Source organism: Panonychus citri, unplaced genomic scaffold (genome assembly GCF_014898815.1).
Source record: "Panonychus citri isolate SS breed McGregor unplaced genomic scaffold, ASM1489881v1 Contig00023, whole genome shotgun sequence".
NCBI lineage: Eukaryota > Metazoa > Arthropoda > Arachnida > Trombidiformes > Tetranychidae > Panonychus > Panonychus citri.
This window is the reverse complement of record NW_026515428.1, coordinates 1,384,830-1,402,884: the sequence shown is the minus strand read 5'-3', so window position 1 is coordinate 1,402,884 and position 18,055 is coordinate 1,384,830. Positions and strand designations below refer to the sequence as shown.

Sequence of the window (18,055 nt, the reverse complement as noted above, 5' to 3'; positions counted from 1 at the left end):
TTCCAAATTTTCCAAATTTTCTTTTCTTTTCAACAACTTTTCCTCTCCTAAGCCATTAACAGAATTATCATTTTTTTCCAATGGGAATTCATTTATTCCTCAACATTATAAATGTTTAATGTCGCCAACTTTCAATCTCAATAATCTAATCATGAGATTACAACTTTTTCTCTCTCTCTCTCTCTCTTGAAATTGATTAAGATGTTGAAATGTTGATTAAGTTTATTATTATATTGATTACTTACCAATTACAGTTAATCTGATTGATACTGAGGCATAACCATAATCATTATGTCCAACACATGAATAGACATCTTCATCTTCCCGAGATATTAAAGTGACCGTTAGTATTGATATGATTCCGTCGACATCGGACATTTGAGTTGTATTGATTGAATATTTACTATACATGTTGAGGTATAAATTTCGATGATTAGATAGTTATGATTTTATTTTATTCCAATTTTTCAGTTACCTGTTATTTAGTTGATTGTTAATCTTTTCAGTTGATCGAGTCCACTCCATGGTTATTGGTAGATCACCATAACCGACACATCTAATGGTCACTTCACCTCCTTTCTTAATCTCAATCGAACTTGTTTCAGCCGTTATCTTTGGTGGACCTGAACAATTAAAGAAATAATCAGAGAGATTAAAACAATTTGAATGGAAAACTATTAATCAACTTACGATTAACTTTAAAATTGATTATTTTATTGATTCCATCGCCGATTCCATTAATAGCTGAACACATGAATTGAGTTTCATCCTCATCACTTATCCTTTCAATCAGAAGTGAACCATTTTCAAATTGTCTTAATCGTCCATCTCGAGGTCCAACAAATCGTCCCAATGGACCTAATCATCATTATTATTAACAATTAATTCTTGATTCATTGTTTATTTAAATCAACTTTGCAGTACCTGATTTAATTAGCCAAGTTATATTGGGCCTTGGATAACCATCAGCATCACAATTGATTATCAATTTTTTACCCAAAGTCCCATTGATATTTGTTGCTGGTTCAATGCGCCATTTGGGTTTAGCTAAACAATTAAAATCACAATTTGATTATTTCGTAAACAATTTAAAATTAGTTGATCTTACACTGAACAATTAATCTAGTTTTCCTTGAATCTGATCCGTACTTGTTACTTGCTTGGCAAGTGTAATCGCCTCGATCAGAGATATGAACTGATTTGAACAATATCGATGATGAATGGTTGGACCTTTCGATCAGGAAGTTATCACTTGATAATGAAGATGAAGATGAAGAAGATGATGATGAGAGATCACTTTTTTCTGCAATTCTTTGATCATCTTTGTACCAATTAAAATAGATCTCAGAATCACCTTTGTTGATAAAACAGATAATGTTTACTTTGGTTCCTTCAAGGACTAACCTTGATTCTGGTAAAAAAACCTCATCAATTGTTGGTGATGCTGTTAATCAACAAACACAGAATTAAATCATTAACAATTAAAATATTGAAGCATTATTTCTGCCCTAATCAAATTTACATTCAGATCACAATTAAACATAGCCATTGATTAACTTTGACAACTGAATTCAAACGATGAGCCAATTGATTGATTCTCAATCATTCAAATGTTAAAACTATTGATGAGCTTTTCATTAGCTGAGTTTATCATGATTTCCATGATTATCATTATAATGAACTTTGCCATTGACCATTGGTCATTGTGCTATTATCTCAAAGGACGATCATCAATTTGATTGTTTTGATGAGACTTTACTTGATGAAAGGTACAACATGTTAATCGTGATCAGAAATTGTAATTTAATTAGAGTTAAAGTTAATCATTGAAAAATAATCATTCCAATCATTTATTATTATGTATCATTGATATTCAACTTAATCAAGAAACCAAATCTCAAGTTAATCTGAACACTTTTTTTATCATGATCATGAACGGATTACATTATAAATCCAATCTAAATACACAATTAAGAAACTGAATTACCCAAATGATTAAGAATTAGATTTAAATGTAAATCAAAATTATTAGCATGATAACAACAAACTCGAAATGATAATAAATAAGAAAAACAAAGTAACATCAGAACTTTTCCCACTTCGACTTTCTGAACCTTCAGAGTTTCATGATGATTTCTGAATAATAAATAACTTTATTTCTATCATGTTTTATCCCTATTTCTTTTTTTCTTAGTAAATTTTAAGATTTAAGTTCTAAACAAATCGAAAGTCGCAAAGTTACAGTTGAGAGGAACATGATGATGAAAATCACGAAAGAAATCAAATGTCACCATGTAAGATGAATTATCATTTAATCTGATGGTTTAATCAAAGGATAGAAAACGTTTTAATATAAACATTTAAATCGTAATCATTTGTAATGATGATAACATGAAATTATCACTCTCATTGATTATCAATGAACCTCATCACTATCATGATAAGTTATCAGGGTGGATAATAATAATCATCACTCATCATCATCATTTCCCACCCTTTTCCTGACAGATTAACCTTTTTAACTTGTTAAAATCCGTTAATCATCAAGATGGATTAGTAAAGATATGATATTCTGATAAATGATAATCTGATTAATCAAATGATATAAACAGGAATTGTTTTTTTCTGTGTTATCTGAATTCATCCCAATGTAACCTCATGATTATCGTCATGATAATCTTCATAGAAACATGATTAGTATGAGTCCTTTTCAGTGAATGAATAACAATTTCCACCTTGGAATTGACTCAATGATGAACTTTCCATGTAGACTTATGATAATCCATCATTGAAACTGTCACCAGAACAATTTTTCTCCCCCTCATCATTATCATCATGATATTTATCCAACATCAATCAACCCTGTAAGTCAAAAGGTATCAGTACCTTTGGAAATCAATGGTTGTGTTGGTCAGTTTAACTTTATTGAGTCTTCAAGTTGGTCAACTTGAATAAATTTCAAATAAACTCGTTGACCATTAATCCGCTTAACTTGGTTAGCTTCAAGTCAATTAGTATTAATAATCATCATTAATTTTACATGGAAATGATCAATTTTGGTAACCACAATCAATGAATTTCATGATTCCAATGGAAAACTAATCAACTCAACTTCAATTGGTCATCTTAGTGGTCAAACTTACCTCCAACATTAAGATAAACGTAACCAAATGCTGTTGAATTATTATTACCGATTACATTACATTTATATGAACCGGAATCCTCTGGAATTAGATTTCGTATCAACAAGTAACCTTTAATTTTATCAATTAAATGGTGACGATGATCAGCTGGAAGTTGTTGATTACCTGGATTGAAAGATAAACATGATGATTAGTGATAATCTTTATTATTAGATGAGAAGAGTATTTATCTTCAACCTGCTCAGATAATTCAGATAAATGGTTTGAAATTTAATTCACTTGACCAATATAACCACTGGTCATTCATTTTCAAGACTTTTTCTTGTTTTCCAAAGTTAATCTACTCATAATTCAATTGTCAATCAATTTCAATTTTCAAGTTATCTTTTCATGGTAACACTTCATGATATTTTATTTTGAATCAAAAGCAGAAAAAAACCTCAGAATTCATGATAAGTTCATTTTTTTCCTGTTCTATGGATACATTGTAAAGATTTGATCGAGGCCACAAAACTTTATGACATCGAACCATTTATAACAATATCGTTGTTTACATTATCACGAACATGATGTTTTCGAGCTTGTCAAAGTTTTGGAACTTTTTTTGTTCTCTTTCAAAAAGTTCTAACAAAATTTGGAAACATTAAAATCTTAATGATCTCAGTGAAAAATTAGTTAACAATAATAAAGAAACAATTATGATTAAGGTAATCATCTTAATGATTTCCATTCCAATGGTTCAGTTTGATCATCATGAAAATAGTTATTCAATAAACATTAATGATGTTACCTGAACATTTTAATCAAGTTGATTGTTTACTTAGGGTGTGGTACAATTTTTGTATTATTCAGTTACCTGAACAAGTGACATGGGAAAGAAAACAATTTTCAAACAATTTCTTCATGAAATGAATAATTAATTGAGTCAATTTTCTTGATTAAGGTAAGAATATGATGAAATAAATGTAATTTTCTTTTGAGAACTGACGAAAATTTCATTGGAAATGAGTAAACTTGGTGGTTATGAGATATTTAACAATTTTCGAAAATTGTGCGAAAAAAATTTGATGGACATTGTCCATTTTAGCAAGAGAAAGGAGAACATTAATCTTCACATGTAATCACTTATTCTTGTAACAATTGTTCCTTATCCTAATCAATTCAACGAGATTGAACTTATCTCTCCCTGTCAATGAGAAATGATAACAAACAATATGATTACACCTAAAGACAAGAAGAAAAAAAAAGTTTTCTATCATGAAGATAAAGCGGTCATATGTTAATCTCTGGACATACTGGACACTATTATCTTGAAAGGTCAATAGGATAAAAGTCAAGTCACACTTTGGGTCAACTGAATGGAAAACAAAAAGAAAAGAGAAAGTGATAACAAAGAATCAGAATATCATATATTGTGGAAGAAGAGAAAAAAATTCAATATTTTTCTTGTATTATTTTCGCCTTCGAAATCATCATTTGTCATGGAAGGGAATTTATCTCGTCAGTTCTTGCTGTCTGATGATCGAGGAGGATAAACATTGCGAGAATGAGAGAGAATGAGAGAGAGAGAGTAAATATCATCCCTTGGAATCTTTAGAACTATCAGAAAGAATCAGGAAGAAAGATATTGTATCTATTGTGTCACAATCGAAGGAGAATTTTTTTCTTCTTCTCTTCCCTATTTTTCCCTCCATAGACAACATTTCCCTTGTCTTGTCCAGAGTAAAGTCCATTTATCTTTTTCGCTGACCATTCAATTTCTTTCTCTTTTTTTTCTTACTTTTCTCACTCATCATCTTCATTTATTAATCAACCTTTCATGAGATCATGAATGAGAGAGAAAGATACTCAGAGTGTTATTACCTTTTATTATTACCATAACCATGAACAGAATCCTGAAGAAGTGAACAACTAACATGAGAGTTAGGACCATGGAACATGAATTAACCGGGAAGAAAAGTAAATACATCATTCCAAATGTAATAATAATAATAATAATAATTCTAGAACAGAAAGACATTGTCATCCTTCATCATCATCATCATCAGAATCTTTCTCATCACCTTCTTCATATTAACTGTTTAGTTGATAAAATGACAAACATATTAATATATTTTCACCTTTAATGATGAAAAATGTTTCATCTCGAAAATTAATAAAACTTATTTCAGTTTCCCCTCTCAACTTTTTTTTCACCATGAAATGAAAACTCAGTTATCTATCTGATTCTCGTCTTGATGAATGAACTTTGTCTTCATCAGGGTAAAGCATTTAAATAGATGATGAGTATATATACAAATAAGATAACCTTGGAATTGAATTTCTTATTCTAACAACAATCATTTATTAAGTTATCATGATAACTATTTATATACACTCAGAATGCTACCAAGTAACTGAACAGAATTTTTTTATGTAAAATTTTATCTCATAATTGGATTGTTATCAAGTCAATTAACTGGATAAGTTATGATTTTCCAAGAAAATTGTGTAAGAATTTAATTTAAAGTTGACTTGATGATATTTACATACAGAATTCTGATTGATTCTGATTTAAAATGTAAGACAACAAATTTTATCATGAATCAAATGTGATTAGATTAATATGCATATATAGTTGGTCTTGTAATGGTTTTTATTTTCTTACATGATAACAACAGGGTGAAAGTGATAATATGCTGACAGAATGGAAATGATATTCTGAAAACTATTAGGAACTTTTTTTCTTTAGCAAAAAATTGTTTCAAAATCATTCATAATTTACTGTTGTCAAAATGATCCACCAACCAAATGGAATCAGAGTGAGAAAATGATTCAAGTCTCCCTGAAGTGAAAAATTCAATACACAATTGATATGCAAGAATTTCAGGAAAATGGATACAAAGTTATATTCAAACATTGAGGGTAAAAGGTGGAAGGTTAAAGTTGGATAAATGGAAGATGAGTAAATAATAATAATGATAATCCAATTCTTGGCATGAGGAAAAAAATCCAACACCATAATTCAGGAGTAAATGTATTCATTTTTTCAATGGAATTGGATAAATATTTTCACCATGGATTTAGATTATTTACCAATTGAATCAGGGAATTCACCTTGAAATCTGATATTTTACCTTCCATCAAAATTGAAAACTAATATTTACTTTTCTCTCCATCATTTGATTGACTATTTAATCATCAATATCATTTCCAAGAATTGATTCACAGCTCATGATGATGATGATTAGATTAGCCTGGGAGATTTGATCCAATTGATTTTCTCCTTCCTCATCTTCATCATTCTGACATATTTTGTTTCTCATGTTATTTTTCAGTGAAAAAAAAAGTTCTACTCTTATTATAATTCATGAACTTTTCTATTCCAATTCTCTTGATATTTAAAGATTCTCGTATGTATACATTTCACTATCACATTGTTTTCTGATTTCATAATAAACATTTCATCACATTGAACATACCAATAATTGTTGTTGTTTCAAATGTTATCCCTCAGTGAATTTCAAGTTATCATCATGTAACAATTCATGTTGCAATAAACCCCTGTAAATATTATTGATATAAAAAATGAACTTGAAGAATTGATAACCAATAATAACAACATGATGTTAATGTATTGGATGTGTTGGAAATGTTACATTTGAAGACAATAAAAAAAGAAATTCAGATTTGCAATAAAATTCTGATGATCATGATTCCAATTCAGAGCCATTATCCAAGAGGCTATTGTTGTCCAATCGATTATTATTACTGTAGATTAATTTCCATTAAAAACTTGAAGTTATCGACTTATTGTTCAAACAATTAATCAGAACATTTGAGAACGAAAAAGTTTCCATCAAGTTGAAATTGTGATTCTAAAACTGATTTACCCTGGAGAATGGTCTTTGTTTTCAAATGATTTAATTGTGATATCGAATTTGTATTATAAGTGAAACATTGAACTCGCTCTCATTGGAACAACTGACCATGAAAAGAAATTGGAGTTACCCTGTTGAAAATGGAGATATCATGAATTGTGGACTCACAATTAGGGTGAAAAATTCTGAGCGCATTTTGTTTACATTATGTTTCAAGCCATTTTCTCACATGATATGTTTACATCAAGAGAGAGAGAGAATAATTTTCTTGTGAATAACTTTATCTCCTTGACGACTTTTCTCCCACCCACCACCATCACCAGCCACCCATTCATGTAGAGACAAGAGGTGGTGGAAAAGGAAATTCAAGTTTCCATGATAACCGAAAATGGCCCAGAGATTTATGTTCATCCAAGACAATGTTACTCTTTTAAACTGTTGAAATTTATATGAAAATTGAACCCATTCTGACTCAGAATAGTAGCTAGACATCTATTCATGTAGATGGATAAAAAATATCACATGAAGAGAATTCTGGATGGAGAATCATGAAAAAGAATTGCATGAAATTGGAATATGATCGTTCTAATGGAAATGAAATAAAATGATGCATATGAAAAGATGGAAATGAGGTAACATTATCAGAACTTTTTCTTCAGTTGGAATAGAAAAAAATTATCATGTTATTCTATTCTCTTTCCCACCCTTGTCTCCCATCTTTCAGCAAAAATTTCCTCATCTTCCTCGGGTTCATCTCTCTCTTCCCCTCTCTCGATTTCTATCATGACTTAGTCTCTTCATTTCCATGAATAGCTGAACATGTAAAGTGACTGTCGAAGGATGAAACTTTTCCACCCCACTCCACCCTCTTTCTCTCTCTCTCTCTCATGAAACAAATATTAAAAGAAAAACAAAGCAGTTTCAAGTTAGAAAACGAAATCAAAATGATAAATAAGAATTCATTCAATTCCAAAGTAACATCATGCTAATATCATGAACATGAATTAATGTCAATGAAATGAAACATAAAATTGAAGAAAAGTGAAGAACCCTGAAAGAAAAAAGTTTTCCGAAAACCGAATTTTCAAAATTAAAACTTTTCTTTGTCTCTTACAATTGTAATCTCATTTTGACAAGCCTAAAAAAATAATCGACAAATTGTGATCTAATAATAATGATATTTAATTATCTTCTTTTGATTAATTATCTTTGGTTATTAACGAAAATAATATAATTAAGATTAACACTGATAATCTTAAAAATGATCACAGATTAATGAGAAATTTTTAATCTTTCAAAATTTTAATGGTTCGAGAGAGAGAGAGAGAGAGAGAGAGAGAGAGAGAGAGAGAGAGAGAGGAGATAATTATCTTCCATGATAATAAAAGGTAAATATTCAACTTGAGGCTGAACTTTTCTCACCCACCTTACTCATCTAATCATCCACTTTAATCCAATGAATAGTTTTCATTTAAGCCATTAAAACTTTTCAGGGTAAAGTAGATAAATGAACATGATTCATGAAATAATCAGTAAACAATCAATTCCATAAGAGAGGTGGAGAGAGACAGAGACAGAGATGGGTGAGGTTGGAGGAAAAGAGGTTCGAAAAATATTAGAACATTTTTCTTTCTCGAATCAACAAAAAGGTTGTCAAAATATTTATCATTAGAGTTCATCTTCAATTCAATATATACCAGCATCATAGAGCTATTTAATTACCATTATCATGATGATCATTTGTGTCACTCGTGAAAATGACTTAACGATTATGATTACCAGGGTGGGAAAGATTATTTTTTTTCATTCGATTCACCCACCGACTAATGTTAACATGATAGATAAATAATGAAAAAGACACAAGAAGTGTAAGAATTAATGAGATTAAACTAGCCATGAGATGATTAATTCGGAGTGGGGATAATGATGAAGAGTGGAAGAAGATAAAGAGAAGCATTTTTTTCATTTTCTATTCTTCAACAAAACCTTTTCAACCTTTTTTATTAACCTTTTCCTGGTTTCATGACATTAATCATGTTATCATATTAATTATCATTTTTTGAATGGAAAAAGGAAAAAGTAAAATTCCAATCATGTTTATAATCACTTATCAATGAATCTTCATCTTGAATGTCCAGAATTACCATGAGCTTGTAATATTATTTGTTGATTTCCATTAACAACATCAACTGAATTCTGAGAGATTATCATTTTATTTTTGACAAGATTTTCATTACCTTTTTCCCAGGAAATTGAATGAATAGGATAACCTCCGTATCGGCATTCAAGAGTTATATTTGACCCTTCTTGGCCTAGAACCATTGAATCGTGGACAATTGGATTACCATGGACATTAAGACGACCTGAATGGCTGACCCTTGTAAGATCATTTTCAAATATACATGTATAAAGGCCAGAAGAGGTTAAATTAACGGAGGTCAGATTAACGGTTGTCCTTACTTCCGATGCAAATCGGCGGACTTGAACCAATGGTTTACCGAGAGTTTCACTTTCACTTTTACCACCAGCTCCTGGATCATTGGAGCTGACACTTTCCAATGGGTCAATCGGCTTACCATTAAATAGCCAACCTGCTCGAGAGGAAGAGGTAAGCCGGATGCTGAACATGAAAGGAGGACATTCCCTCCAGGGTTTACCAGAACATCATCAAAGGTTGTCGTTAAAAAGAGCGGAGATTCTGAGAGTGGATTTGGTGGAGTTGAAAAAGAAATAAAAAAGTTTTGAATAATCATTTCATCATCACCCTGAGTTAATTGTTTCAATCATTGGAAATGAAATTGAATAAAGTGTAAAAAAAAGTTCTCATTCTTTATCTATCGGATTGATTCAGTTTCATGGTTGAGTAAAAGTTCAACGTTCATGTGTCACGGTGAAGCTTTTGTCCTCTTTCCTCATCTGATAAAGTTCTGAATTTCTCTTCTCTTTATCTCTCCCTCTCGATAGACAATTCTGAACAATTTCTGTAGTTCGAAGGGTGGAAAATACTTTTCCATTTATTTGTTCCTCCCACTGAACTGATGGAAATTTTTTTTCTTGCTATTTTCATCATGATGATGATGATATGATTCTCATAATATGATAGAGACAAATAATGATAAATAAAAACAACTTTCTTTTACCATGGTTATCCAACCAAAGCGATTCAATTTTCATTCAATGATGATGATGATAACGGTACTTTTACCATCCATGAGGTTATATGTTTTTTTTTATTCTAAAAGGAAACTTATAAAACTTTCTTACCTTTAAAATTGATAAAAGATGATGAAATTTGAGATGATGCAAATGTGGATGCTAAACCTGAAGATAGAGATATAAAAGTGACCAAACCTAAAAAGATATCGGAATAAAAAAGTAATAAGCAATTCAATTAGTTGCAGAATGAGAAATAATTACAAGTTGATGATATTATTTGTAATATGGAGGATTCTGAGGGAAGGTGACAATTTCTGGATGCCAGTGTTTCTTTGTCACCAAATATCATGCAAATTAAGTGAAATGGAAACAAAGTTTATTCATCCTTATTCTGGACTATTCTTAGAATTTTTTTCTTGTCAGAATTTACAGAGATTTCTCTCTCTCTCTTGGTTTCTTTCAATTTCATCAAATTTCCAGCATTCGGATAAGATGCTAAAAGGGAAGAAGATGAAGAAAAAACAATCCAAGCGTTTTTATCATTTCCCTTCCATCATCATGATAACAATTCACTCATGAAAATGAAAATAAAATAACAGATAAAATAGTTATCACATTATCAACATGTTGACTTGAAATATTATAGATATACTTATGTTCATAAAGCATATCCTTTCCATCATATTATCCACTCCCACCACCCACTTTACCTCCTTCATCTTCATCAACTCTCATGATGGGAAAAAGTTTTTTTTTCATCCTCATCCCAAAAGGTTTCAAACAGAATCTCATGAAGAGGTGGTTGATATTATCCTCAGGGATGATCATCATACTATCTGATTGTTGATTGTTATCCATGTAGATGGTGGGAAAGGTGAAGGTTTTGTAACCATCCATTTAGTATTAATATTATAAAGAGTGGGGTGTCAATTTTGTCGCTCACTTTCATCTTCCATATCAATTCATTCATCTTGTTTCAGTCTGTTGATTGACTTAGTATTCAATTTTCAATCTGTTTATGAATCTATTTGTTTCATCATCATGAGTTTTATTTCATCATTTATGGTTCAATTGATTTTCATTTTCACCAAAGTGATAAAATTTCATCTCTTTTTTTTCATTCCTTTTTGATATTCTCAGTTCTAGCACTTGATGATATGGAATAGGTGAAAAATTGAAGAGATTTGAATGAATTGACACTGACAGAAAGACAACAGGGGAAAAGCTGATTGTTATCTATTAGATAATCAGATGATTCTGAGTATTCATTTGGATTGTGATCTCAATTAAGATAAGATTAATGAATAGTTTCTCAAGTGATTACATTAAATTGTTTCAACTGAATAGATCAAGAGATATATATAAAGAGTTGGAGGTTGGGTGGTGGCCGATAGGTTGGTGAATAAGTGGATGGATAAACAGAATTATGTGAATTCTTGAAATTCTTGATGATTGTCATCCGAAACTTGTTAGATATACACCCAAGTTACATGGTAAACAGATGATATACTCTGAATATCATGAGATAATTTTAATCATTCTCATCTAAACCAATTGAACCATCACATTGACATTGGTGTAAAAAGTTCAGTTTCAATGAAATCCAGAATTTTATTACTAATCAAATCAAGAGAGAGATTAAATCATTTGAAGAGCAATTATCACCAATCAGATGATTCAGTTTGATTTCATTATTAATCTGAATCTTGATAAATAACAAATTGACATGTTGACATGAGATTTTTATCAACAATGTTGTAAATTAACTAATTGTAATCAAAGGATTAACATATTACAATGATGATGAAAATGTTCAGATGGTGATTTGTTTCTGATGTGAAGGTGTTGATGATTTTATCTGATGATGATAATAGTTGATTGTAATGGTGATGAGTTGACAGTTAATTTCCAATTGAATGAATATTAAGAATCAAGGTGAGAGTAAAAAAGGAACCAAAATGACAAATTGTTATGGACGAAAATCAGTTAATATTTGATTGATATCAGATTAATTCACATGAAAGAGAGTGAAAATTTTCAGTGAATTGGTTATTGAAATGAATCAATGTGATAATTATGAAATTATTATAACATTTTAATATTTGTCGATATCAAGTTTCAATGTAGTGAGTTTATTTGTATCAGCAAATAATCAACATGGGAACTTTTAATAGATATAATTTCAATTTCAGAATAATATTATCAGGCTGAGAGATAAAGTGAATATTAATGTTCAGAACTTTTTTCTGTTTCTTATCCTTCACTTGATATTATCTTTCCTATTCTGAGATAAACAAATATGAGTAACTATTAACTATTTTCTCAAATGCAAACAAAATGAAATGAAACTGAACTTATCATGAAAGTTAAAAGGCAGAGAAAAAAAAGTAAATGATAAAATGAATGAAAATTAACCTTTTGGCTTCATGATGAAAGTTTCACTGAAAACTAGTTACATTTCATGAAACTCATGATCTTCATGATGTTAAAACGATGATGAGATTTATTGAGATAAATGGTTTTCGCTCAATCTGAGTTTTTTATATGTTTTAAAATTTAAATATAATCAACTCAAGTTCATGAAAGAAATGAATTTTTCAACGATCATGTGAATGTTATTCATTATATGATAACCTGGACTCGTAGCATTTGATTATCATAAAGTAGTCCGGAAATTAGTGATCATTCCAGAAGTAATCAGACTAAGGGTCACTTTCAATTCCATTCAATATAAATGAGTACTCTTTTAGTGAGTTCAATAACTTGCTGACTTTCAGTCTTTCATGATAATTTCAAGCATTTCATGACTTTGTTTTCATGGAACAACATTTCCAACTCAGTTTTCTCAAATATTCGTGTTTAAATCTCGAGCATCTTTCTCATCATCAAGATAACACGATTGGTTCCATGATAAATTCAGTTTAGCACGCAAGGGATAAAACTGGTTCCATATTAGAAAACTGTATTTGATATATAAAGTTCATTGTTTTTATCTCATGTGAATATATTATCATCTTGAAAAGTTCATCATGATGATGAGCCATGATAACTGAATGTCAATAAAGTTTCAACTTTTTGATTCTTTGTTCATGAAAACAATTTAGTTATTTTTTTTCTTCCTCTTCTAGTTAAATAATTTTTTCCTTTCATCAATTTCTATTCAGTGAATTCATTCCTTTTCATATTGGAGCATCATGAAAATGAGCAACAATATATGAACACTAACAATGTGTAACTAGAGCATGATGGTTATCACCATGATAATAACTCGATGGAAAAGATGAATTGGAAAAAAGGTGTACATATATTTCCCTGTCTCTCTCTCTCTCTCTCTCTCTCTCTCTCTCTCTCTCTCTCTCTCTCTCTCTTTACCATGTAGATTGAAAATAATCCACAAAAAGAGTGATCCGAATTTCTGTCAGAATTTTTCTCATCTTCATCCTCCTCTTTTTTGCTTTTCAATGGTCAGATAAAAGTCAACTGAATGTCCATTAGAATGAAACTTTATCCTCCTCTACCTTTTCTCTAGGATAATAATCATGGTGAATATATATTTTCATGTGAATATTGACTGACAGTGAAAGAGGAAAATGTTCATATGATAAAAACGAAAAATTGAGAAGGAGCAAGAGAGAGAGAGAGAGAGAGAGAGAAGATCCTTTTTAAAATCCTCTTCCCATCGGTAGATTGTTCAATTCATGGAGTCATTGAAAGATGATGATAAGAATAAGAAACATTTACTGATGGTGGTTGGATAGAGGGAGGAAAAGGAAGAGGTGGTGTGGTGGTGGTGGTGGGTTACAATATGATGGTTTTTATATTTATCATGTATATATCATGTCAGTCAATGTGTATGCTCCTGAATAGGTTTCATATTATTGAACAAAAGGTAAAAGTGATAAAAGTTATATATCCAATTCATGGTAAGAATCATTTCTTTTTTATTTCAATCTGCTGAATCTATTTCATTTTATCAACAATCAAAAGGCTTATCATTATTTTCACTGTTACTTTTTTTGTATCTATTGCCTGCACCCACTGAGCCTCCTCCCATTCTCATTTCTCTCTCACTCACTTACTCACTCGTTGTGAATGATATTCACTTTCAGAACTTCATTCTCATTCTGTTCAGATTCAATTTTTGTTAAATTCTAAGGGGTGAAAAGGTTGCAAGAGCCCACGAATTGAATGTTGCCAGAGAAAAATTTCAAATTCTATTGGATTTTGATAGTTTATCATTATTATTATCATGATTTTCTCATGATACAAAACTTTTCTCCTTTTTCCTCTCTCGTCTACTTTTTTTCCATCATCATTGTCATGAAATTTCATAATGGTAACACTTTTCATCATCATCATCCAATTGAATGAGTATTATTATCATCTTGAAATCCCCCTGAGGTCAATATCAAATTGAGTATCACCTCATAATAGATATTCAATTTTCACCAAATATAAACAATTGAAGCAATATTATTATTATAAATACATTTCCAATTTCAGCTCTCAAACAACCCAATTCAATATATTGAAATTGATCATGAAAGTTGACTGAAATACCCTTTTATTTATCTCTCTGGGTATAAAATAATTATACACCATCATCATTTCATGGTTGATTCAGCTTCAAGGTGACAAAGTATTAATGAAAAGGCAACACTCAGTGTAATTGATGTTAAATTGGGAATGATTATCTCACCATGGTAAATAAACTCAATTTGTTTCATCAACTTATATGTACATATTATATCACATGAATGAATATGGAATTGAATTGTACTGATTAAAAAAAGGTACATCATTTAGAGTTAATTGAATCATCAACAGAAAAAACAGACTCTCAAGTGATGAAGATAATCATCATTATCATCTTGATGGTTTTATTGCTTTTATGTTGATGCAGAGAGAGAGAGAGAGATGATAAGATTGAAATTTTTTTATTTTTCATGTGACCACAAAAATGATGTTATGAAAATATGAATGAAATTGCCTGTCATCAGCAGGGAAACAGGGATGAGGATGGAGAGAGAGAGAGAGAGAGAGAACCACATTCTCATCTTGATGGTGATGAGGAAGATAAGTCTATGTGAATTTACTACGGGCAAATACACGGAGGGAAATCATTGGGAATAAAAGAGAGACTCAAATGGTTTATGTTAAATTTTGGGAAGAGGCGGAAGACAGAAAGTGGAGAATCTGGTTACAAATGAAGATGAATATTAGGATGATGATGATAAGGATGAGAAAGAGGAGGAAGATGATGACGATGAGAGAGGAAAAGGGTTTTAGAAGTTGAATCTTATTCTGTCTCTATTTTTTTTTGTTCTCAAACTCGAACAGTGAATTAAATTGAATGCTGATTGTTTGTCTGTAGTTGATGGTTTTTTATCGCATTTTCAATGTTCATATTATACACCGAGGGTGATGATGAAGATGATGATACTTATCATGAAGATGATAAGTGCAAAAAAGGGGAGAAAATGAAGATTAGATGAGTGAGAGACATTTACTTGATGAATTTACTCTCATGAGGTTTTTTTCTGAAGGTGGGAACAGAAAAGTAATCCTCCTTTTCATGAGTAAAGTTCAATGAGAATGTGATTCATGAAGAGTATACATGAAAATTTCCAATTCTTCATCAAATAAAGTAAACTTGATATTCTCAAAGAGAATTCATGTCTCATCAGCTGATCAACTTATCGAAAAATCGAAAGAAAAAAAAAGTTCTAATCATTTTTTCTCCCTCCCCCTTATCCATTCATTAGATAATTTTATTTACCCTCCTTTCCCATGTAACTATTGATTCTTGACTCATGATAATAATATCACATTGTTTTATCTGGTTAACCATAAATGATTGTTATTATTATCATTATATTAATCATAAATTGTTCATCATCAATGTTTGATTACATTGGTTATCGTTTCAAGTTTTTATCATCATGATAATCATGATAAAAGCTGAATCATGTTCAAGATCAATCATGTTTACAATCATTAACATTAATCAAATTGTAAGAACCATTAATTAATCATAATTGTTTCACCATTAGAATACAATTAATCGTCTCAATAGTTTGAATGTGTAAAAGTAATTTAACTTTTCACAGATTTTTTTTGTTCTCAACAACAATCAAATTTAATTGTTATAACAATTAAGAGTATAGACATGAAATAGTAAGTCATTAACAATTGATTCTTAATCATTATAACTTTGGCTAACAATTGAAATCATTATCATCTCTTAATCAGATTCATTGGAAACCAAATCAGATTTGATTGTGAAGAAAAAAACTTTTAAATACAAAGTTAATTAAACAATATTATACAGTTTAATCATCTCAATTAAATCTGTAGTTAACTTGATTATCTTGTTGTAATTTAAATTCTTATAATCAAATAACAGTTTTAATTGGATACAATAAAAGGCGAACGAATTAAATTGAACTGTTCAAACTCGAAGGAGACAAAAAAAAAATTGACTAAAGAAAAAGTAAAAAACTTTTTCGTCTCAGGGAATTACAGAGAAATCTATTCACCCCCTTACACCACGATTCTCACTATAAGTCTTTCCCTTCAGGATGAATCTGAAGTTCATCAGAGAGAGAAAGTGAAATCTGATAATCATGATAATTTGCATGATTATCATGATGATGTAACTCAATGAAACTTTAATGTAATGTTTAACGACTCTCATGGGATCTCAAAGGTAACAATGATTAGATAAAGTTGTGAGCTTTTTTATTCAAATTTGAATCTCTAATATTTTCCATGATAATGATAATTCAGAACTTTTTGCATCCTGTTTCTTACCTTTTGTTAGCAACTTGTTACCTGTAGAGTTTCAATTTTTCATGATGGATAAAAATTTCTTCATTTTCTTCATCATGATGATGCTCATCGGTAAGAGCATTTTTTTTGGCTTACTCATCCTTTGGAAAAATAGTTGATAAAGTTGAACCGGAAACCGGAAATTCAATGAATCAAAGTTTAACCTTAACCATTTATTTATCCAACATTTTCAATTGGGATTTTCATGCCACCAACAACACTCAGTTTCATGATAAAGAGATAGAGTGGAAACGAGAGAGAGAGAGAGAGAGAGAGAGAGTTTGAGTTTCATCGGTTTCCTTTTCCATGAGTTATTATTACTTTTCGGAACTCTCTCAACTTTTAAAGATGGTAAGATAAGTGGGAGTGGGTACAATTATCCCTTCCCTGACCGATGGATTCTGTAATCAATACTTTCAGTTATCATTGTGTAGTCGAATTAATATTTTACCATGAAACAAGAATCAATAAAAAACATGATTCTCAGATAACAGCACACACACACACACAGATTCAGAGCCAATGTTCAAAGGTTCATGGAAATATAAAAAAAATAACATGATAACAGAGAGAAGTAAAAAAGTTATCACAGTTTCATGTACAATATCAGTTCCCTGAAAGTTCATGGTCATTGTTTTTTTGCTTTCTACTCAACATCATCAAGTTCATGACAGTTAATCAGATTAATATCTGAAAGCTTTTCGGATACTAAATAAATTTCCAATCAATTTGTGAATTGATTTCAAATTTCATCTCAAATTGGTGTAAGTTACATGGTGAGTGTGACGAAAAAAAGTTCATTCCATATTAATCATTATCTGAACCATGTAAACATCATTATTGTTTTACAATTTATAAAACTTTCTCCAAGTTGATTAACTAATTGTCTTTTTAGAGTAAAAATTACAAGTACTGGGAATGAATGGAAAAAAATAATTCCCTTCATGAAGTCAGCTGATTATGACATTCTAATATTAATAGACTTGAATATGAAGAATGGGATAAAATTTTGATCCAGAATTTAGATTTACCCTGAAAACTTGATAATAATAACAATGTAATTCA

The 18,055-nt window shown here is 30.3% G+C and overlaps 1 protein-coding gene across 1 annotated transcript in view; it reads right to left on the bottom strand.

Annotated features, from left to right (window-relative positions):
• The window catches only part of LOC128395847 (cell adhesion molecule DSCAM-like), a 43,888-nt gene that overhangs the window by 9,178 nt on the left and 16,655 nt on the right, over positions 1-18,055 (bottom strand). Inside the window, 9 exon segments of the mRNA XM_053356333.1 lie at positions 246-403; positions 476-623; positions 691-858; positions 925-1,047; positions 1,109-1,444; positions 3,144-3,308; positions 9,241-9,603; positions 9,606-9,701; positions 10,268-10,354. Coding sequence (XP_053212308.1) covers positions 246-403; positions 476-623; positions 691-858; positions 925-1,047; positions 1,109-1,444; positions 3,144-3,308; positions 9,241-9,603; positions 9,606-9,701; positions 10,268-10,354 — 1,644 coding nt within the window.